The following is a 23,644-nucleotide window of genomic DNA, read 5'->3' as shown; positions in this document are numbered from 1 at the left end:
ATAGTCTTAATTCTTGACTGAGCCAAAAGATAAACTTACTTAGTCTTGTAATTAAACATTTGCACAGACTATAGACTAGTTTGCCTGCTTTTAGAATAGACTAGCGTGTCTACTTATACAGTAAATTATAAAAGAGATTTGAGTTTTTAACTTCATTAGTTGTCAAGGACTTAGATGTCTATGTTCTGTTCTAAAGCATGCCTCTTTTTTGTTTCAGATACATATTTTAATAGTAATTTTGTGCATTTAAATTTAAAAAATAATTTTAATTTTTTTTTTTCAATTAACAATCATTTGCTGTCTTCCACTCCCTGATTCCCCAGAAACATGCACACACCTGCAACAAATATACATTATTAAGCAAAACACATTCCCACATCAGTCATCTGCAAAAAATGTGCATCTCATTCAACAAACAGTCCATTACCAGTCAGTCGACCTTGTTCTAAACTGTTGGTTATCTGGAATTAAAACAGCAAAACACTTTCAAATATTTCATTTTATTCAATTTCTATGCCCCTTATTGAAGTAGTTCTTAGGGGATGCATATGTCATTTTTACTTTTTACTCCCATTTCAAACATAGCTTTCAAAAATATATTTACCTCTGTTTTTTTTTTCTCATAATTATATTTTAAACTTTCAATCTGACTTTAGTCTTTTCATCAGTAATGCTTGAAAGTCTTCTATTTCACTAAAAAACTAGTTTTTTTGAACTTTGTTGTAAGCCTATATCTTTGGTCTTTCAGAATATGGTATGCCATGCTCTTTGCTTTTTTTATGGTGGTAACTTCTGAATCTTAAGTGATTCTGCTCTGCTTCCTCTCTTTTTTAAAAATGCATTCTTGCTGTCAGCTTGCAGAAATTTTTTCTTTAACATGTATGCACTTGATTTTAACTGTGACATTACTAGGAGTTTTCATTTTAGGAACTGAGAAGATGACATTGAATTCTTTATATTTTCATTTTGCCTCTTTGTTCTGAAAAAATGAAGGCAATTATCTTTCATGATTTCTTGATCTTTTTTTGGTTGTGGCTTTAAATAGTGTCGTGATTCCTACATTATCACCCCATTATCTGTTTTCCAGATGCTTTATTTTTAATATGTGACATCTTATATTTTCTTCAATTTTTTAAAATCTCATTTTAATATTTCTTTTTTCAAGGAGTCTAATCAATTCTAACTTTCAAGTAGTCTATTAACTTAGATAAGTTTTTGCAAATCTTCTTCCAAACTATTAATTCTCTTTCCAAGTTTCTTCTCCTTAATTTGCATTTCTCTTCTAATTCTTTCCTCTGTTACTCATTTAATTTAGTGTTATTTAAAAACATTTTTAAACCCTTGTATCATTTTTTTTCAAAGAATTCTAATTGATCTTGTAGGCAAATTGTGCTTTTGCTTATAGGCATTTTACAATTATTCCCTTTTTTCTGAGTTTGTTCCTTGAATATGTCTAATCTCATAGTGCTCTTTATCGAGTGTATTTTTTTGGGGGTGGGTGTTGTCGTTTGATTTTTAATCTTTATTTACCTTTTAGCAGTGTGCTCTGAGTAATCTAACATTTTTTGGTTTAGCGGGAAGGGGGGTGAGGTCGGGGTTGTGTTGTCTCCTTGGCAGATCAATATGCTGCTGCCTTGGAAAAGGATTTCATCCACAAACTGTTCTGGGTAACCTGATGCATGGGATTCTGAGTATTGAATTAAGGCTTCTGGATCTTCCAGGTGACCTTGCTGTTTGCATCAGCCCTATAGCTTGAATCCTTGATAAACTCTGGATATTTCTGTACTTCTGCCCTCTGAGTGCTGAGTCTTACTATTTCATCTTCATACTGAGAGGTTTAGACTCAGTCTCTTAAAATTTCTTCTATCTCAAGCCTTCTATAAATCCAAAAGGAAGGGACATGAAACAGATGAGCCAAGAAGTACTCATCATATATGTTCTCAAACTACTGTGAAGTCTTTTTTTAGCCACTAGAATTCTCCAATAAATTCTGTCTCTTCTGAATGCCTGCTGCACTCATTTGGTTAATAAATAGAAGATTCTTTTTCCCCATATATAAATGTCTCATTCTCAAGTAAAGATAATAATTGTTTCTTCTACTTATTTGCATCTTTCCTACAGATATTTATTTGCAGGTACTCAGATATTTGATTAATTATATATAGGTATTTTAAGATATATATGATTAGACTCTTCTGCCTGCTTCCTCCTCTGAAACAGATCTCATTTGGCTTCTTATATTATTCAGTTCTTAATCTATTGTCTTTTTTCTGTAAGTCTTCCATAGAGGGTCCATCCAAAGCACTATGAACTTTGTTCTGATCATCTTGAAATCTCACTAGATCAACACCTTGCCTGCAGGTGAATGTGTGTGTGTGTGTGTGTGTGTGTGTGTGTGTGTGTGTGTGTGAGAGAGATATGTGATATGATGTATTAGAACATGGAAGAGTACATGAAAATAGAGGATGGAAATAAGGGGAACAAAAAGAAAATGTTGGTTTGCTAGGATAGTTCAAGGACTATCAGTGAGAGGAAGGTGATAGTAGTGGTTTCCAAGAACAAACTGTAGGGGAGTAGGTGAATGTGAGGAGAAGAAAGATTGAAAAGAAGTAGGAAAGGAAGGAGACCTTACTTTGGTGGTGGCACAATGTTCTACTGATGAATGCTCCTATGAAATAGTTTATTAAGGAAGATAGCAACTTAAAAAGTCTATTTGTCCTCCATTGGCAGAGAGAAGGGATTTGGAACTCCTGGGGCTAGCTAACATCTGGGAAATAGGTGAACATGAACTCAGGGAGGAGATTTTGAGACAAATTTTTAAAAAAGAAACCATAAGAGGACATAGGTCAGTGGGTTTCATGACCTGGGATGTGGTGGGAGAGAGGCCCAAGCATGGGATAATTTCTACGTTGATATCTACAAAAGCATTTTGTGAGGAGTGAGGCAAAAAGAAATAGAAGAATCTATGAGGCAAGCTCTCAAAAGCAAATGGCATAAAGTACCTAGAGAGGAGAGCCTAGAATGGATATCTTAGAAGATTTGATTGCATGAATATTGAGAAAAGAAAGAGACCAGATAATTAAAGAGTTCACAAATCAGAGGATAAAGGTCTAGTGCAAAGTTTCTTAAAGTTGTGAGTTGTGACCCCATTTGGGATCATGTAACTGAATGTAGGAATTCACACAATTATGGTTTATGTTTGTTTGTTTGTAATTGTTTGATTTATATACCTGGTGTATTGTAAAGCTTTCTCAGGCAAAAGGGGATCATAATTAGAAAGTTTAAGAAGCCCTAGACTAGAGTATTCAGAAAGAGAGAATAGATAATGAAGAGATGAGAGAAATCCTTCTTTTTGAAAAGGGGAGTGAAATCAGAAGTTTAAAGAATGAGTGAATAGAACTAATTGATGGGAAGGAGAAGGAGGAAAGTACTTGATGGATAGAGATAAAAACAGCAGAAGAAGGGTAAGAATTGTATAACCAGATAAAAAAGCAGGTGAGAAAAAGGAACTAGTATGTAAAACTTCATGGTAAAAACTTTCAACAGAATGAGAAGAAAGTTAGTAGAAACCTGAAATTTCAATATGTTTCTCTCAATTTTGAATGTTAAGAGAAAGATAAGAATAGGGAAAATAAGGAATTAAAATTGTCCTTCAAATGGCACAGTATAAGAATATACATAATTCTTAGAATCACATGGAACTTTTATAAAAATTGACTATATATTAAAGTACAGAGTTATTTCAAATAAGTGTTAAAAGGCAGAAATAGTCACTATATCCTTTACAGACCATGATGCAATAAGTATAGAAATTGATTCTGTGGCTACACACAAAAAATTTACAGATCCAAATGGAGACTTCATTGAAGTCTTAAATAATGAGGAGGTTAAACTAATTATAACAATGTTTAAAAAATGATAATGATGGAACAAATATATATTTCTGGGATATAAATGAAGCAGGCTGTAAGAGGAAAATCTTCTTATACACATTTGTAAAAAATGAAAAAATTAGAGTAATGAACTAAATATGAGTTTTTAAAAATTAGTCAACAAAGAACTAAGCATAAAAAAGATATGTTAAAAATTAGAGAAAAAATAAATAAATTGAAAACAACCTTAGAAATAATAAACTGAAAGCTGGTTCTTTGAAAATGATAATAAAAGATATAATTTTTGCTAATTTGGTTAAAAAGAGGAAAGCAGAATATCAAATTGATAAAATAGCAAATGAGCAAAAAGTAGAAGAAATGAAAAGTAATCAAAAATATTTTGTACATCTTTATGCTAACAAAACTGAAAATATGAAAGAGGAATACATAAAAAATATAAAATACTCAGACCATCAGAAGATAAGATAGAGCTCTTAAATAACTCAGTCTGGAGTGGGAAGAAAATAGATTTATATGTAAAGAGCTACCAAATGGGAGGGGAGTGGGGGAATCTTGAGCCTGATGGATTCCCCAGAGAATTCTGTCAAACTTTTAGAGAACAATTAGTACTCATACTTCACAATTTACTCTCAAAAATTGAAGAAGAAAAAAATCTCCTTGCCAGTATCCTTTATGAGACAAATATAGACTTGATGCCTAAATTAGAGAAAGAAAACAATGAACATTGAGTCAAAATTTTAAAATTAAAACCTCAAAGACTTCAGCAATTTATCTAGGAAATCATTTGTCATGACCAATTGATATTTATGCCAAGATTGCAAGCAAAGATGGTTCAGTATTAGGAAAATAATCAAAGCAATTAGATTAAAAATCAAAACATTGAAAACCACGTGGTCATTCAATTGATGCAGTACAAATTTTTTTTAATGCTAAATACTCAACAAAGTATTGAAATAAGCATCTGTCTAAAGCCAAAAGTAAGCATCACATTTAACCTTTTTTCCACTAAAAATGAGAGTGAAACAAGGATTTCCACTTTTCCAACTATTATTTAATAAGAGTTTTTGAAAAGGTAAGCACAGTAATAAGACAAGAGAGAGTAAAAAGGAGATAAAACATCCTTGTTTGTTGGTGATCTGATGGTTTACTTGGAAAAATGTAGAGAACGAGTAAAAATAATTCATGAGACTATAGCGTTAACAAAATTACAGACTACAAAATAAGCCCTCAAAATCTTAACATTTTATATGATAATAATATTCAAAAAATAATAGAAGGGAATTCACATTCCAAATAACTGCAAAATACATAAAATATCTGGGAATCAATCTCCCAAAACCACATAAAAGACTTATATAGGATTTGGTTATAAAACACTTCTTAAAGAGATAAGGAAAAACCTAAGTAGTTAAGAATAATATCCTGTGCTTATGGCTAGACATTGTGGCAATATAATAAAAATAGCATTATGAACAGAATTAATTTACATTTTTAATGCTTAACAGATTACTAAGGAGATATTTTAGAAATATAACTTGATAAAATTAAAAGACCTATGTGGCAAGGGAAATGATGAAAAGAAAAGAAATGGGAACAAAGAGGGAATATCATCACCAGACCTCAAATAGTATTATAGAGAAAGAATAGGTCAATGGAAGATTAGACAAAATAAATTTAAAAACAAGAGAATTCAGCATCTTAGTGTTTGATAAAATGGAAAACAGTAATTATCTTAGGATTTGATAAAATTCTTGATTAAAAAAAAAAAAAAACTTGGGAAAATTGGAATATAGTCTGTCAGAAATTAAGCTTTAAACTATACCTTATACCATATTCCTCCACAAAATATAAATGACTGTGACCCTAAATAGCATACTATAGAAAAATTAAAAGAGAAATATAATATCAAATAATTGTGATTACATAGAACTGAAAAGCTTCTAAATAAATAATATTAAAACATTAGGAGAAGGCAAGTGGGTTACATGTGTGGGCAGGAGTACAGGTGTGGGATAAGAGAGAAAGGTAGATGAAGGAGGGAGTCTTTGTATCACATTTCTTAATTAGGGTTAAGTGACTTGCCCAGGGTCACACAGCCAGGAAGTGTTGTGTCTGAGTCCAGATTTGAACTCAGGGCCTTCTGACTTCAGGGCTGGTGCTCTATCCACTGTGATACCTACCTGCCCCCCACATCTTTTAAAATAAGGTATTGGTATCCAAAATGCAGAGGCAGCTAGAAGTCTCATGGATTGAACACCAGGTCTAGAGTCAGGAAGATCTGAGTTCAGATTGGCTTCAGATACTTATTAACAAGTCACGTAACAGTATTTGCTTCAATTTTCTCATTTCCAAAATGAGCTGGAGAAACCACTCCAGTATCTTTGCCAAAAAAACCTCCAATACAATAGCAACTTCTTCTAAAAATGAGAGATCTTATATTACAGTATTCCAAAAGGCAAAAGAAATAGGCTCAAAAACAATTTACTCTGCAAAGAGTAATGCCTAATGAAATAGATAATTTTCAAATTTTCTGATGAAAACACCTGAATTGAGAAAGAACTTTGAAATATAAAGAGGCCAGAAAAACTTACGAAAGTAAATTTATTTTAGCAAATAGAATGAAATATATAATTATTCAAATTAAATAATTAAGTATTATGATAAGGGAGAAGAGGTGCATCTTTTTAGAACTTTAATATCTTTGTAGGATATTGAGTTAGATTAAAAAAAAAAAAAGAATGATTTGTGGGTGGTTAGACTGTGTCTCTTCTGAGAATGGAAAAAGAAAGGGGAAGGCGTAAAAGAACCCACTAGCATATATAGGAGGGGAACTTGCACTTTCTCATTAATGGGATACAAAGAAGTATGCAAAAAGAGGTGAGAGTTATCTTCAGATGAACCTCACAACTTAGCTTTTCCAGAAATGTAAGACATTCCTTGCTAGGCATTAATTACTTATAATGGAGATTTAAATTCAAATAAATGATTTGAATTGATATTAGAAATATAAGGAGGATTCATATTAATTTTTTGGTTTTGTGAACCACATCTAGAATGCCCCTAAAACGGCTCCAAGACTTTTGAAACATCCTGTATTATGCTGTTTTTGATTCTAAACTCTAGATGGCAGTAATGATAAAGTAAAGTAGCTCTATTTATTATATACTCTTCTGGTTGATCCTGTATTTACACTCTTGTCCCTCACTTGTTCCCCAAATACTTCCAAACACTACTAGATCCATGATTATTAAGAGACATTCTGGAATAATGACTTGATTCCTAGATTTCCAGTCATAAATACTCTCTTCCAGTCCAGGCCTAGTTATTAACTATTCACATGGCCTTAGGCATGTTACTTCTCTAGTACTCTTTTTGATCTTTAAAATGAAGATATTGAGCAATAATATTTCTAAGTCCCTCTTAACTTCTAAATCATATTCTATAATCATTCTACCATGCTATTCATAGATGATTTGGTAAGTGATAAAGGGGAGAAGATAGGATATGGAGGTCAAGTTTGGAAGGAAATGTAAATTGTGAACCTGGTACCTAAAAATGTTTCTTTCTATTCCCAAACCAGTCAACTTTCTTTAAACACCTGTCTATGACTTTGCTACCAAGTGCTCTTACACTCTTCGTCCTTTGCTTGATCAGTCTGGATAACAGTGGAGTCTTCTTGTCTCAAACTCCCACTTAACATTATCTTATTTGTGTCAGTTGGCCATGTCACATGTGATACAAGCTATATTCCCTACAGAATCTGAATTGGAAGGACCTTAGAAGTCACTCAATCTATCCCCTGAATAGGAGTCTATCCTATTTCAAGCTCCAATATTTCCAATAAGTCATCATCTATCCTCTGCTGAAGGCCTACACGGATAAAATAGCTCACTTTATACAGAATATCTCACCATATCTTAAAGTCATTCCATTCCACTTTTAATTATTAATTAGGTTAATTATTAGGAATTATTTTCCTTAATAACAAGCCAGAAATCTGTTCCTCTGCAACTTTTTTCTCCTTTGTTCTTCATTTTGCTCTCTGAATGATAAGTCAAGCTAAACTAATCCTTCTTCCTATAATGAACAGTGTGGAACTAATTGCAGAGCTTTTTAGGATTGGTAGTGTGATTTGATATAGTATACTTAAATATTTGCCCCTCATGTTTTCATATTCCCTTGATCTTACTTTGACATTGTGTCTCTTTTCAGCATTGAATGAGATGGAAGAAATGCCTCAGGAAGATAGAGAGAGTAGAAATGAAGGTCCAACTCATAACCAGGCTGTTTTTCCCATGGAGGTTGATGAAGAGCAAGCAGGTAATCTCAAATCTCCACTCCCTCCCTCTCCCATTATTGCTAGTCTCTGACAAATAGATTCTAGTTACTACTGTCAACAACAAAATGTTGCTAGGAGTGACCACTCATTCTATTGACTTAATGCCTCTAAACGTATGACTACAATGATCTCTTCAATCTGAAACCTATTGCGGCCTTTTTTGGGGGGTTTTCCCCAGTTTATATGTCTGCTTTAGAATGAATTGGCCTCCATTTCTTTTCCCTTTTTCATGTTGTTTATTGTCATAATATAATGGGTTTTCAAATATATTGCTCAATTTGAGTAAATGTTTAGAATGTCCTATTGAGATGTTTTTGGTAACTGTAGTATACTGGAAAGAGCATTGAATTTGTAATTGGGAGACTTGGGTTTAAATTGCTTTGTTACCTACTAGGCGTGACACTTTGGACAAGTATCTTAACCTTTTCATTTATGAAATGATAACATAAGCTTGCCTTACCCACCTTATGGGACTGTTGTGAGGAAAGATATATCTTGAAGACATTATATAAAACTACATAATGTACTACTTTTTTGCCAAATTAAGTACATTTTAATGTTTCATTTCTTTAAATTTATATTTACTTATTTATTTTGGATAAGTGTTGCTTTATGAATCATTTAGGAGAGAAAAATCAGAACAAAAGGGAGAAACCATAGGAGAAGAAATTAAAAAACAGAGAAAATAAAGTGAACATAATATGTGTTGATTTCCATTCAATCTCCATAAGTTGTTTTTCTCAATACATATGGCATTTTCTATTTAAAGTCTATTGGGATTGTCTTGGGTAAATGTCCTATTGTTAATAACAATAATAATATTTTTTTGTTCTGGACTCCAACATACCTACCAAATATAGATGCCTGTACAAGTTTAGCAGTCTTTCCATTATACCGTGCTGCCTATTACATCTTTTGGCTAAAAGAACAGTATACCAAGTAGTTCCCTCATTTCATGACACTCAACCTATAACTGGAAAATAGTCTATTTTAAACTATCTTCCTTGCACCATAGTAATTTGGCCCTCACTTTTTGTTTTAGGACCCAGTGGTCTTCAGCCTGCTGCAAAAGCACCACCAATTACTGTTCACGATTCAGACAGTGAAGATGAGGAAGAGAGTATGGGAGCCCCTGGAAGCTTCATTGCTAAAAACAGTTCTCAAAACTACAGTGACAAAGAAGACAAAATCAGAGAGCCGGTAGAATCCAGGCAACCCCCAGGTGAATGGCCAGCTGACATTTATAGTGTTTTCCCTATTAGGAAACTTGACCCGAATTAATTCCCAACTAATGTTTGTAGTCTTCACTAAAAGTTTAAACCTGATATTTTATAGTTAAAGCTATTCCAGCAGACCATAAACTCTTAACAGGTCCTATTGAGCTAAGACCATGATTTATAAAATTTAGGTAACTAGAACACACTTTTCCAGCCAATTAATAAAACAGATTAAAACCCAGCTTAACACCCTTCCACCGTCTTACACAGTAACCATTCTATTCAGTGTTTCTTAAGCCTTATTCATTCAGCAAATAAAGCATAATTCCTGCTTTCATAGATCTTAGTCTAATAGGAGAATCAGACATAATTGTAGATAACAAAGTTGTATGTCAGTTTGGAAGACTTACTTAGCTCATTTCTGAGCTTACCAGAAGAGATTGGTGTTTTTTGTTATTTTTAGTTGTCCCCTTAAAGATAGACTAGGCCTTCAGTAGATGGTAGCAGTAAATGTGAGCAAAGGCATGTAGGCAAAATGGTGTCTGGCACATTTAGGCAACTACATGTTAGGTATCAATATGGAAAAAACTAAAATTTGACCTTTAGAGAAGAGTGGAAAGAAAGATCAACCATAAATTGTGAAGGGCCACACAAGTGCCAGAAGGAAGAATCTGTGCCTTACTCAGTAGGTGATAAAGCTCCATTGAAGATTTTTAGTGGGAAAATGTCATTATTAGATGTCTGCATGAAAAGACAATTTTTATATGGATTGTGGAGTAAGGCTACATGACTTGGGGGTAGAAAAGGCAAAAAGACCTGTTAAGCAACAACTGCAATACTAATGAAGGGAAGGGGGAGTAAATAAGCACTTATCTTTTATTTGTTCATTTGTAATTATTATTTATAATAATTTATATATGATTATAAATTATTATTTATTATAAATAAGCTATAAGATAGCATTTATCTATAGCCCAATATTTGCTAAGCAATTAGCTAAACATTTTATAAATATTATCTCATTTAAACCTCATAACAATGTTGCAAGATAGGTGCTTTTATTAGCCCCAATTTTTCACATGAGAAAACTGAGGCAAATAGGTTAAATCTTTTGAGATGATGCTTGAATTTGGGGCTTCCTTTCTCCAGACCTAGAGCTCTATGCACTAAGGTGCCATGAATGACTGAATTAGGATCTTGTTGGTGTGATTAGAGGAAGGAATCAAAATAAACAGAATATACATTAATGAGGAGTCCCCTTTTTGATATGAGAGGTGTTCTCACTCTTAACTGAATGTTTCTTTTTTTTTCTGTAATCAGTGAGTGGAAAAGGTAAGACGCCACTTCGAAAGAGATGCAACTCCTCTCATCAAATGGGCCAGTTGAAGTCGTCCTCCATTGAGGAAAATAGCTGTGAGAAGGGCTGCCAGGTCACAAGTGAACAGATTAAAGCAGATATGAAAGCAGCCAGCGACATGCCTGAGAAGAAGAAAAGCAAAGATGTTTATCCCAGTTGTGGCAATAGCCCAGGCTCTGTGGGTAACTCCCCTTCATGCAATGCTGCTCCTCAAAGCCCTGACTTTGTAAGGACCGTAACTGGCAACTCTGGTGAGCCCGGCACCCCAGCCCCAGATACATCACAGCCGTGCGTCTGCTCTCCTTGTAAGACTGAGGGTTCAGGGCCAGTTGATAGAGAAAACTCAGTTTCTTCCAGGTGCTCCTGCAGTAGGCCTCAGGGATCGCAGAACAGAACTAGCAGATGTTCTGATGAGGAACGACCTTCCACCAGCAGAGCCTGTGTTGTAAATGGTCCCAATGGCATAGGATCAGAATTCTCCTTTAGGACTCTCCCACATGGTGGGTCTCGAAGCCCAGCCAATGACGAGAGGACTAATGGGAATGTCTATGGGGATGACAGGAGAGGAAGCTCCCAATCTGAGAATTTTGAAATGGAATATGATGAAGACTATCCTCGAAGACCTCTAACAAGAGCCAGAAGCAAACTTTCCCATGTACCACTGGTATCTGAGTCAGGTATGGTTCTATTCTCAGCCCCTGCTGCAGCCTTGGTAAAGGTTATCATTTCATTCACCAGTTCTATAAGTTTTCTGGCATCTGGCACAAGCCGTTTTGGCAAATTAAACTTAATTCTCTCATATTTTGAAGTATAAGGGATCTGGAATTGTGTAAAGATCATGGCATAGTCAGAGAGCCTGAGGAAGATCTCAGCCCTGTCACTACTTCTGGGATCTTTGATTTGTCACTTTTCTTCTTTGATTCTTAGTTTTTTTCTCTTTAAAATGAATGACTTGGGGAAGATTATTTCTGATCATCCCTCCTAATTCAGGATGCCTTGCATCTCATGATAAAATAGGTTATGGTTCTCTGAAAATATCTGCAACTTTGTTGAATTTAAATAATTAAAAATTAAACTTTTTTTTAAAGAAATATCTCACTGAAGCTCATCAGATGGGCACATGTAGCTGTGCATTAGCCTAGGAAAAAAACTGTTTCAACAGATGTTTATCAAATCTATACAGCATATAAAGCCCTGAGACAGAGCACAGAATGCATTTTCTAGTGCTTTAAAAAAAAAAAAAAAACAACTTAAGCACCTGCTGCCCTGAATGTCCATGGAGAGACAAAATTGAATTGCTATGTTGTCCCTAACTTCATGGAGCTCATAGTCTATTAAGGAGTCTATAATCGATATGTAGATAACAATAATGTTTAGTCAATAATTAGTGTATCAGAGAAACTAAGGTATTGCATGAAATTCAGGGATCATGATGAGGGTTGAAGGGTGAGAAGGGATAGGAACAGAGCTAAGAAAGGGGAGAGAAGGAAAGAAGTTGTAAAAGAAGGACTTCATGGTCAGGTGTCTTTAAAGGCTTAATAGGAATTTAGGTGAAGAGAGGAAAGGAAATATATTCAAGACATTAGTAAATGGCATAAACGAAGTTATAGTAAGAGCAAAGGAATGTAGTCGTGTTAGGCAAGAGCATGGAGTTTATAGATTAAGATAATATAGTATGAAGAAGGAGTAAGGTCAGGCTTTGAATACTGAGTTAAGGAGATGAAACATTGTATAGTTCAAACTGGAGAGGCACTGAAGGATTGTAAGTAGAGTTTGGACAAGATCACATGTATTCATTAAAGAAATTATTTGTTACAGTGATATTTCAGGAACTCTTGAAAAACAGAGAAATTATATGTGACCATTCACTCCCACTAGTACTTATGTTATCTTTCCCTATCTCCTGTAGCCCACATTCTCTTTTTGAGGACATAAAAAAGATGAGGGCATTCACACATTAATACTTTTCCTTCATGTATATTATATGTTTGCTGATGTTGTAATAACTTTTGATTTGCTAAGTTGCAAGTGTCATGGCAGATGATAAACTACTTGGGTTTTTAAATTTTTATTTTCTACAATAACAATGATTCACATTTGCATGACTCCTTACAATTACAAAGTGTATTTTATCTCACTTAGTTCTTATTAAAAATAAAAACCTGAGGCAAACAGGTCAAGAATTTTAGAAACATGGGCTTTAGAGTAGTTTAAATATATTAAAGCTAGAAATGTAATTCATTTCTGAAGTCTGGAGTTTTTTGTACTGCACTTTTTCTTTTTTTTTGATGGTAACAATACAGTCTAATGTCAGCCATAAGGGAGACTTAATAACTTATAGATAATTTAGGGCTTTGTTTATATTTCTGTTGAGCTATGACCTTGAGATTCAAAATGCCTTTCACTAAATGAAAACACATTGAATTTGAATTGAAATATGCTAGTTTGAAGTACTTTGTCAATTTTTATTTATGGTTCTAACCAAGTCATCCCATATATTGTGATTCATTATGGTGGGATTATAAACAAATTCCTAATTGAATAATGAGTATGCTAATTATTCTTGACTGTAGAATACATTTTTTAATATGCTTGTTAAAATATATTGCTTTTCATCTAGATTCCTTGAAATTCCTAACAAATATCAATTTGCCATGTCCCATTGCTTTGAGAATAAAAATATATTGTTAGTAATGTTATTGATAAATTTTTCACATTTGTAAAGTACTTTAAGGTTTGCAAAATACTTTTGTTGGTGAAGACCTATAATATAGTTGCTAAAGTATTATATATATTTTACAAGTGAGAAAACTGAGGTATAGAAAGGTTAGATGGTTTGAGTCACATAGCTAGCAAATGATAGATCTCAAGCCCAGATTTTCTGGCTATAATTCCAGTACTCTTAATATGTCTCATTGACAGATTTTTGTATTCAAGTTTGTTTCTGATGTATATTAATGTTAATAAAACTTCCTCTTCTCTCCTTCCTTATGGTTGCCTGAATTTTCAGATAAATACTTAATGGAAAAAAGACAGCCATGCTTCTGTGGTGTGACTTCCCCCACGTCTCCTTGTTTGCTAAGCACAGTAAAGATTAAGTTATTTTCTGGGTCAGATATCACAGTAACTTATTTGCTTAGCACTTTTAAAGGTTTTAGAGCAATATAGGTATTGGTTCTTGTTTTTAAGGAGGAACTCCTAAAACATTTTTAATGTATTAAAATTCTGTAGAAATAACCATTTGCACTCATGACTCCATAGGCAGAATAACTCATAAGGGAAAGAACATTGGATTTGGTCAGAAGATAGAGATTAGAATCCCATTTAGAAATTTTATAATCTTAGTTAAGCTATTTAAAATTCTTAATATTTAAATTGGTAATAACTTATTTTTATTATTTGGGAGAAGCAGCAGCATGGTACAGGGGAAAGGATTCTCTGCATTGTAATCAGAAGACATGAATTGGAATACCATATTGCTATTTACTAGCTTTATGACCTTGATCAAATCCTCTTTGTCCTTTTGCCAAGCAAGAGGCTTGGACTTAAATGTTTTGTAAGCTGTCTTCTCCCTCTAACACAATATGATTCTATAATGTTAGCTGTGTAATCTTTAAAGCAAATTAGGGCCTGATCAGTTTTGCAAGGCTTTTAAGAAAAGACACCTTAATTAACAAGGAGTGAGCTTTCTCCTGTTACAGTTTGGCCTTTTGTGTTCCTGTTGCACTTGATAGCCCAGTGAAAAGCAGAAATTTTATAGTTGTTTTAGACCTTCTAAAATGTTTATTCTAATCTTGTGGTGCTTTTGCTTTGTGAAAAATTTAAGTGTTCTTACTCATAACAGGGCCATTGGTCCCCACTGTGTTATGTTTTTTAAAAAGCCAGTTCTCCTTGGAACAGGAAGATTAGCAAAAATATGTCATTAATATTTGAGAATCTTCTTATTTTAGGATTTCACAATGTGGTGGGAAATCACATAAGGTTTAGAGACAGCTAGGGTTACAGTGTTCGACTTGGAGCCAGGAATACTTGAGTTCAAATCCAGCCTCAGATTACTTAGAAGTGTATGCTCCTGGGCAAGTCTCTTAGTCTTCGAACTACTGTTTGCTTCCCAATCTGTAAAATAATATCTACCTCACGAGCTTGTTTTAAGACTTAATTAAGATTTAAAAACTCTTTAAATGCCAGCTATCATCATCATTAAATGCCACATGAAACTATCAAAAATTATCCCCAAAGAAGATGGAATGAAGGAAGGAAAAAATAATTACTTTGTTTTACTTTTGTCTTTTGTCTTGAGAAATACCAATTGTTTTAGACCAATCAGTTTGGACTAATGAATGTCCTTTTTTTTTTTTTTTTTAATCAAAGTGTTGCTTGCCTATGGAGCACCATCAACAAAATCATCTGACAGTGCTTCCATTAGTGACTTAGCTATATTGTCAAAGTCAAGAACATCCCAGATTCCCATTTCTTTATACAATAAAAGCATCTTTTTCTATAGTTGGGAGTGAGGAGAATGCTATCTCTGTATAATATAAGCCCTGCTCCATTTTTATCCATCTTACCATTTATTTATGATTCTTCAGAACACATACAGATATATTTCTTAAGGAAAGCTTCAGTTGCAGGAGAAATCCTAAAGCTGCTACAGTGGCTACCATAATCACTGAGGAGTTACTTGTTGTAAGTATTTTGTCTTTGGCTTCCAAAGATCCAAACTTAGCAACATGACAAAGAGACAACAAAATCACTAACACTTGAGAAATTAGAATTTGAAAGTTTTTGTGCCAATTTTGGGTAATTTCAAAGTGATTGCTATAATAGTAGCTGGAGTAGAGACCTTTAAGGTCCCTTCCAATGATAAGATTCTAAACATGCCATTTTTTCTTTGAAGCAGAAATGGGGACCAGTATTTCAAATGAAGGTCATATACATATATATTTGTGTGTATATATATGTGTTGAGTGTGTGTGTATGTGTGTGTGTGTGTGTGTGTGTGTGTGTATACAGAGCAAGCAATTTGCAATATTTAGCGAAATATAAAATACCAATATGAAACTTTAAAAATTAAGAACAGAAAATACAAATAATACATTTTTAACAAATATTTTAAATACTTCACTTCTACATTAGGCTAGTTTTTGGCACCTATAAATGTAATGTTTGGGCTAGCTTTCTGGAGGTCCTCCAGACAGTCCTTGGTCTCAGCAGGATAGACACCACAAGAATGATCAGGAATAGAATCTAGAGTCTTTATTGTGGCCCAGTCTTGATCTTAGTGGAGGAGTTCAGGATGCAGGAGAACCACCAGGAGGATGGTCAAAAATGGAACGTTTCATTTCCAGTCCTTCTCAGCCCTTAAATACTTTCGTATGATTACATCATTACAGCACACTATGTATGTGTGAACTAGAGAACCATTACATCATCATGCTAAGTATTAAATATATGTATACTAAAGAACCATCATCTCAGTAATTCCACTGAGTTAATACCTTGTTTTGTAAGTATCCTTGTTTCAAGTATACTTCTCCAAAGTTCTGGCCCTCTACATCAGTTGACTGTAACATAGAATTAAAATACTCTTTTTTTAGGGTTTAGGAGAGAAGGAAGACAGGAGCATTAATGAGCTTGAGACATCTAGAAACCAAGTCATAGGAAGAATAATTGTAGAAGCTAGTGGTATTTGGACTGAAGACATGAATTCTAAAAGGACACATAAGCCCTGGCTTCTAACACAAGGAAAAAAAAGGGTTTTAATAGCCAAAGCAATAGATCTTGAAAGGACTTATGTTTCCTTGTCAGCTAAAAATTGAGTAACTGCTTATGGACTTTGAGGGAAGGTATTGCAGTTTTTATCTTGATGAGGATTCTGAAACTCAGAGAAATGAGTGACTTATACCAAGGTCATACAACCAGGATGTGACAGAGCAAGGACTTGGACTCAGCTCTTCTGATAGAGAATTCAGGCCTTTTTTCCCCCTATGCCAAGAGTTCTTAATCTAAAGAGCATAAATTTGTTTTTTATTTTCACTGGTTTAGTATCTTTATTTCTGTTTAATTTGCTTCCTTTGTAGTCTATTTTATGCATTTAAAAATGTTATTCTAAGGAGTCCATCAATTCCCCAGAATTCAAAGAGGTTCATGACAAACAAAAGGCTTAAAGCCTTGAGCTCTTCTACCATGTGCCTCTTGAAGGGACATTGTAGTCACAATTCCTTAATTGAGTAGGATGTGGGGGCACTTGACTTTTAAGGCCCCTTCTAACTTTGAGCATAAGATGACCTATTCTTCCATTCTCTTTAATCCTCCTTGACCCCAAAATACATTTATGCTAGTGATCTTCAGGGAACCCAAACAAGGACCGCATAGTTCATGGTCTTCAGAAGCAGTGTTCTAAGTAGCCACAAAATGAAACTTCACCAAAGACAGACCCATTTGATTTGAAATATGTGCTAGAATCCATTTTCTAGGATGAAAGATTTTTAAACAAAAAAAATAGAATAGTTCAAAAATTATTGTACATTTCTAAAAACATTTTTCACTTGCAGAAATTAGGTTTTTAGATGAAATGAATGAACCTCAATTTATATAGAAATTCTCATGATATATAGTCATATAGGAACACCTTTCACCCTCTTTTTTTTTTTTTTTTAATTTCAGAAGGCCTGTGATTTCATCAGTGAGTAAGTTCCTCTATTATCACAATTTGATACCTTCTCTGCAACTTAGACTCTTTTACAAAGATGCTTGGGCCATTGAGAATTTTACTAAATTGTTCAACATTACTGAACCTCTGGATAGCTCAGGTTTTCTTGATTCAGAGACCAGTTCTTTCTCCACCCAACTTCTGCTCATCTTGAGCACTATATGTGATTTTTTTCTTGTTCTTCCCTCCCAAAACAAAAGATAGTATTAGGGGATAACTTCAGGAATTTTATAGTTAAAATCTCAGGGGCATATAGACCTTAGGTTTGGATGATGGCTTATGCATATCATTAGTCCAAGCTGATCATTTCTACCTCAATTTGGAATCCCTTTCATTGCTCCCTCAGAAGGCTTTCAATCATAGATTTCTAAGTATCATCACAGAAGTCAGTCAAATCTTTATTTGGTTTTTTTGAATAAATGAATGAAAGCCAAACTCCACTACTTCCTTCCCAAAACAATAAAAAACAATAGACCTCATTGCTCATAAATTAGAGAATGTTATTTCTAGATGTTAAGGGTGGTGAAGAATTGTTGTTCACCTAAGGCTTTCAGAAGAAAGTAATCTATGTTTCCTACTGGAGCATTATATTTAATAGTGCAAGACAGCATCATATTGTAGGTTTGCAGTCTGAAAGGCTTGAGTTCAAATCCTACTTCTGTAATTTAGAAGCTATATGGCCATAGACAAATTACTTAACCTGTCTGAATCTGTTTCCTCATGTGTTAAAGGGGTATATAATACATGTAGAGTTTATTTCACAGGTTTGTTGTTACAAGATCAAAGAAGTAGCTCTGAAAGAGATATTAAGAAACCATCTAGTCCAATCTTTTAATTTTAAAGATGAGGAAACTAAGGCACAAAGAGGTTATAACCTTCAGAGACTAGTGTCAGGCAGAATTTTGAACCCCACTATTCTATATCTCTTGCACACTATTATCAATTATACCAGGATGTCTTTGTGAAATAATGTTGAAAAGTTTCTTGAAGTCTTTAAAGCAACATGTAATTGGGATCTATAATTATTATTGTTGCTATTGAGGATACAAAGAGATATCAAATAGGTCTTGTTCTCAAAGAATTTATAATATGGGGAGAAAAATGTAGAATATGTAACATGCAAAGAAAGAAAGACAAAAGGGTTAGGCAGAGAACAAGAACAAAGTGAAGGAGAGAAAAGTAACAACATGGGAAGGAAGAAGACACTTGTGAGCTAGGTCCTAAAGAAAGGGATCAACTTCATATGAAAACAGGAAGCATATTTTAGGATTGAAGGATGGAATGAGCTAAGAGGGAGACTAGAGAGGGTAGGACAAGAATGGGAAGTCTGAAAAATAAGAAGATTAGCATAAAATAAAAGCAGACCTGGTGGATATGAGAAAGTATTTGGAGGAACTGCAAGGTTTGTTTAAGAAAAAGAAAAAAAATTAGGATTCTCCCTCCTACTATAGGAAGTTTATGCCTTGATAAGAAAACAACTGAAGTTTGGGGAGCTCATTTACTAAGACATCCCTTTTTATAGTGAATCTTTGCCACTGGTGAATATGAACTACTATCTCCCCCCTCCCCGCTTCAATGTCTTAAGTAACCTCATGGCAAAGTTCTACTTGAAGGTTACTACATTTAGGCCAACTTGAAAAACTGATTGATTACAGCAACAATATAATATTACTCCTCTTGATCATTCTTATGGGCTTATTGTCAGCTCAGTGAGTCAAGGAATGATAGTTTGTTGATTTCTCAGGTACTTTTTTAATCCTGGACCATGTACAGAACAACAATCTTGCGTGTAAAGGCAGTAGGACTAGATGACTCAAAGAATTCTTAATTCCAACTCTGATTCCATGAACTCTAATTACATGTAATCTCATCATATGGCTCATTTACATCAAACTAAATGGTACTTTGAAACTTAAGTTCTGTTTTTTTTAGGTTCCTTATGAATTGGGATGTATTCCTTTTCTCCAAAATAATTAGGCCATAAGTTGTGTGAAGAGAAGTAGTCTATGTTAAGTCTGAAAATGTAGGTTGGGACTATATTGGGAAGCACTTGAAATGTTGAACAGAGGTTGAAAATTGATCCTAAAGGTAACAGGGATCCATTGGAGTGACTAGTCAGATCTCTGCTTTAGGAAAATCATTGACAGTTATATATGGGATAGTTTGGGAAGGGGAGGGAGAGTTGTGACAAGGAAAACAAAGAATGCACTGGTCTAGGTAAGAGTAGATGAAAGAAATGGATGTGAGATGTTGAGGAGGTAAAAATGGAAAGATTTGGAAATTGGATACTGACTCAGCTGTTAGCAACTTAGGTAACTAGATGAATGTTGGTATCCTTGATAGAAAAAAGAGAAATTTAGAAGAGCTATGAGCTTTAGGGAAGAACTAGTGAATTCTGTTTTAGACATGTTAAGTTTAAGATATCAATGAAATTTCCAGGTGGAAATGTCTAAATATTGGTGGTGTTGGAGCTCAAGAGAGCTAGTTTGAGAGACCAATGAAACATCCAAGTGGAAATGTCTGTGGAGAGAAACTAGGACCAAATATAAATCTGAGACTTGTTTGCATAATAGAGTTTATTGGACCTATAGGAGCTGATGAGGTCATTAATCAAAAAGTACCTCTTAAGCACTGTCTATACACTGTGCTAATTACTAGGAATTTAAGAAAGTCAAAACAGTTCCTATCAATGCACACATGTTCTTATGTGAGATTTATGTTACTCAGAGCTTACCCCCTCTCTTGGGGCAAGACATGGATGCTTATGTGAGAAATATCTTGCACAAAGCTTATCCTCACTATTAGGTAACAAGACATGGATGATAATTCATCAAAATAAATGAAGAAGCTGTTGTACAGGTAGGAAGAAAACCAAGAAAGAGCTGTATTACAAAAACCCATAGAGAAGAGAGTGGTCAGTAGCATCAGATTCTGCAGAAAGGTCAAGATGGATGAAGATTGAGAAAAGAATACCAGATTTGGCAGTTAAGAGATCATTGGTAACTTGGGAAAGAGAAATTTCAGGTGAGTGAAATTGGAAACAGCAAATTTAAGAGTAAAATTTTTTTGATTTGTATCATATCAATGGATATTTATTAAATACCTATTATGCCTGGCACCAAGGTCAATACACAATTCCCTTAAGAACTTAAATTCTAGTAAGGGAGATGACACATAGATAACTAAAATATGAAATCATATATGTTCTCAGTACATAAATGAGGTGCAACTAAATTATTCTAATGGGTTCTGATGAGGAAAGAGTCATAATTAATCAAGAGAGTCAGGAAGTTCAGTGAAGGAAATGGCATTCACAATTGGCTCTTAAAAGGCAGGTAGAAGAGATGGGGAATCAAGGCAGTAGTAAAGCCAATAAGCATATTTAATATTATTATGTACCGGGCACTTTGCTATGCACTGAAGATATAAAAAAGGGGGAAAACAATAGTCTGCTCTCAAGAAACTTATAGACTTAATGGTATGGCATGAACAAAAGCATGGAGATAGGTAAAAATAGAGTGGATATGGGAGCTGCCAGCAGATCAATTAGGCAAGATTATGTAATGCAGAGAAGAGAATAATGTGAAATAAGCCTACAATAGAAGAGTGACATCAATTTGTGCAAAACCTTGAATATCAGTTTGAGAAATTTGAATTTTACCAAGTTAGCAACAGGGAATCACTGGAAGACTTCTGATCATTTTAGTCAACAGTGTGAAACTAACAAAACATACAGGACTAAAACCTGGAAATTTTGTTAAATAGCTTTGCTGGGGAAATGACTTATGTTAGAAAGAATAAGAGACTGAATAAATAAAAGACTGAATCAAAGAATGAGACCCCTGGTATTTTACTAATGCTTAAGACTTCAGGAATGTTACATTTCTAATTTTAGATTTCTGAAATACCAGTTTTACTACACAGAGAGTGTTGATAATTACTTGATTTTACCTTTTAATTGAATAAAATTCTTAGGATTGGGACGGGGCTTTCATAGGAATGTATGATTTAGAACTAGAATGAACCTTAGGGATCAACCAATCCATCCTTTTCACTTTACAGGTAAGGAAAACAGGCCAAAAGATGTCATGAGGCTTGCCAAGGTCATACAGGTACAAAGTAGTAAAGGGAGAGTAAAAATACAGATTCTGTGTTTTTAAATCCAATTTTCTTTTTACTGTGCCATACTACCTCTGTAATTATGCAAAATTTAGATCCACTTATTTGCTTCTCTACACACAGGGTTCTCTTAAGAAAATTAAGCTCAATGATAACATCTCTATACTATTTAGTTATTTTTTTAAAGAAATATTTGACTCCACCACAGTGCTATTCAGAGTAAAAGAAATAGTCTCTGAAATGAGAAATGGCCTTTTCCTCATCCTTTCTTTTTATTTATTTTGTTTATTTATTTATTTACTTATTTTGCTGAGGTAATTGGGGTTAAGAGACTTGCCCGGGGTCACACAGCTAGGAAGTGTCAAGTGTCTGAAATCAGATTTGAACTCAGGTCTTCCTGATTTCATTGATGGTGCTCTATCCACTGTCCCATCTAGCTGCTCCTCATCCTTTCTTTTTAAAAAGGGCCAAAGTATTCTCAGGCTGTAAAATTAGGGCCTAAAATCAGAGTATAATGTAATATTGGGAGTCAGAAAACTTGAAATCTACCTACCTACCTTTGCTGGTGTGTTGTAAAGAGAGAACTTGATAATCTAAAAACCCCATAGCAGTTAAAATTGCTGTTACACAGTTCTCTCTGTTAAGGAGTCATAAGTAAGTATAGTTTCGAAAACTCAAGATACCTGGGAGAAATTAAAATCTCTTACTTCAATCACTTTATTTTGTAAATAAGGAAATTGAGGCATAAAGGGATAAGGAACTGCAAGAGATGAGGCATTGAAGTAGTAAAGTACAAAATATATTCAAGTAGAAAATATCACCATTGCATCATAGATTTAGAGTTGAAAGGAGGTCATATATCCCTTTATTTTTCAGATGAGTAAGCAGACCTGGAGAAGTTAAGTAATTTTAGAAAGATCACACAGGTTGTGACAGAGGCAGGATTGGAAGTCAGGTGCTCTTAACTCCAAATCCAGTCCAGCTGTGATGTAGTATATGGAGAGAGAATGTGAAAGTTGTGAGAAATTTAAGAGTTGGAAAGGTCAAGACACAAGACTTTGTGGAAGGTATTAAATCTAATCTGGCAGCAATGCTTAAATAGAAGGGTAAGAAACTAGAGGCAAAAGACTAGTTCTGCAGATGCTTACTGTAATAAGTTAGGATGATGTGATTATGAATGATATACTAGGAGAGAATGAATGAAAAAACATTTATTAAATGCTTAACTATTAGCCAAAAACTGGTTTCTGAACCAGGTACACACAGTTTTTGCAATACAAAAAACTAGTAGGCAGTTCTAACACACTCCATGTAGAAGAGACAATACATAGAAGATCTGCAGGGTGAATAGAACAAGAAATGGTAAGGCCCAAGTCACCTGAGACATTGGGGCAAGTAGCAATGTTCCAGGTTTTTAAGGTGCATCAGCAAGTTGGATGAGAATGCCTAATGGTTGACCTAGCTATTCTAAAGGTAGGGCAGAAAGAAAGTCTTGGAGGTTCTTATAATTCATTGGCAGGACAAATAGGCTTAACAGTCACTAGAAGGATTGTAGTTGGTAATTTGAAGCCAATCAAGCAGAATGTAAGTTTGACTCATGTCACTGTTAGCCAAAATAAGAGGTGGGTTCGGAGGAAAATGGGAAGGAAGTTAAAGTCAAAGACGAAAATTAGAGTAAGACAGTAGATTAAGTAAATAAAGTAACAAAATAGATACCATTTACCATGCTATCTTCTATCCTGTTTCACAATCTCTGATTAAAAGGGTAACTCATCTTTTTTTTTTTTTTAATTTATTTAAAATTAAATAAAAAATAAGAAAATACACAAGAAAAAAGAAAGAAAAAAGGAAAAAATTTAAAAATCATTGTCATGTGTTCAGCAGAACATCAGGGAGGATTCAAAATAAGTAACCAATTTCCATTTCAAGAAAGCATATATAATAAAAGACATTATGTTAATGCCTGTCTATCTTTAGGAGTTATTCTTTTGTTTTCTGCTGTGCAGT

The 23,644-nt window shown here is 34.1% G+C and overlaps 1 protein-coding gene across 1 annotated transcript in view; it reads left to right on the top strand.

The window, feature by feature from the left end:
• Window positions 1-23,644, top strand: part of FBXO38 (F-box protein 38) — a 113,143-nt gene that overhangs the window by 73,920 nt on the left and 15,579 nt on the right. Inside the window, exons 14-16 of the mRNA XM_051978954.1 lie at window positions 8,106-8,213; window positions 9,275-9,454; window positions 10,770-11,483. Of these exons, the coding sequence (XP_051834914.1) occupies window positions 8,106-8,213; window positions 9,275-9,454; window positions 10,770-11,483 (1,002 nt within the window). The remainder of the gene's footprint in view (window positions 1-8,105; window positions 8,214-9,274; window positions 9,455-10,769; window positions 11,484-23,644) is intronic.

The sequence above is a fragment of the Antechinus flavipes genome, chromosome 2 (assembly GCF_016432865.1).
Source record: "Antechinus flavipes isolate AdamAnt ecotype Samford, QLD, Australia chromosome 2, AdamAnt_v2, whole genome shotgun sequence".
NCBI lineage: Eukaryota > Metazoa > Chordata > Mammalia > Dasyuromorphia > Dasyuridae > Antechinus > Antechinus flavipes.
The sequence above is the reverse complement of the archived record's forward strand: the minus strand, read 5'-3'. Positions and strand labels throughout refer to the sequence as shown.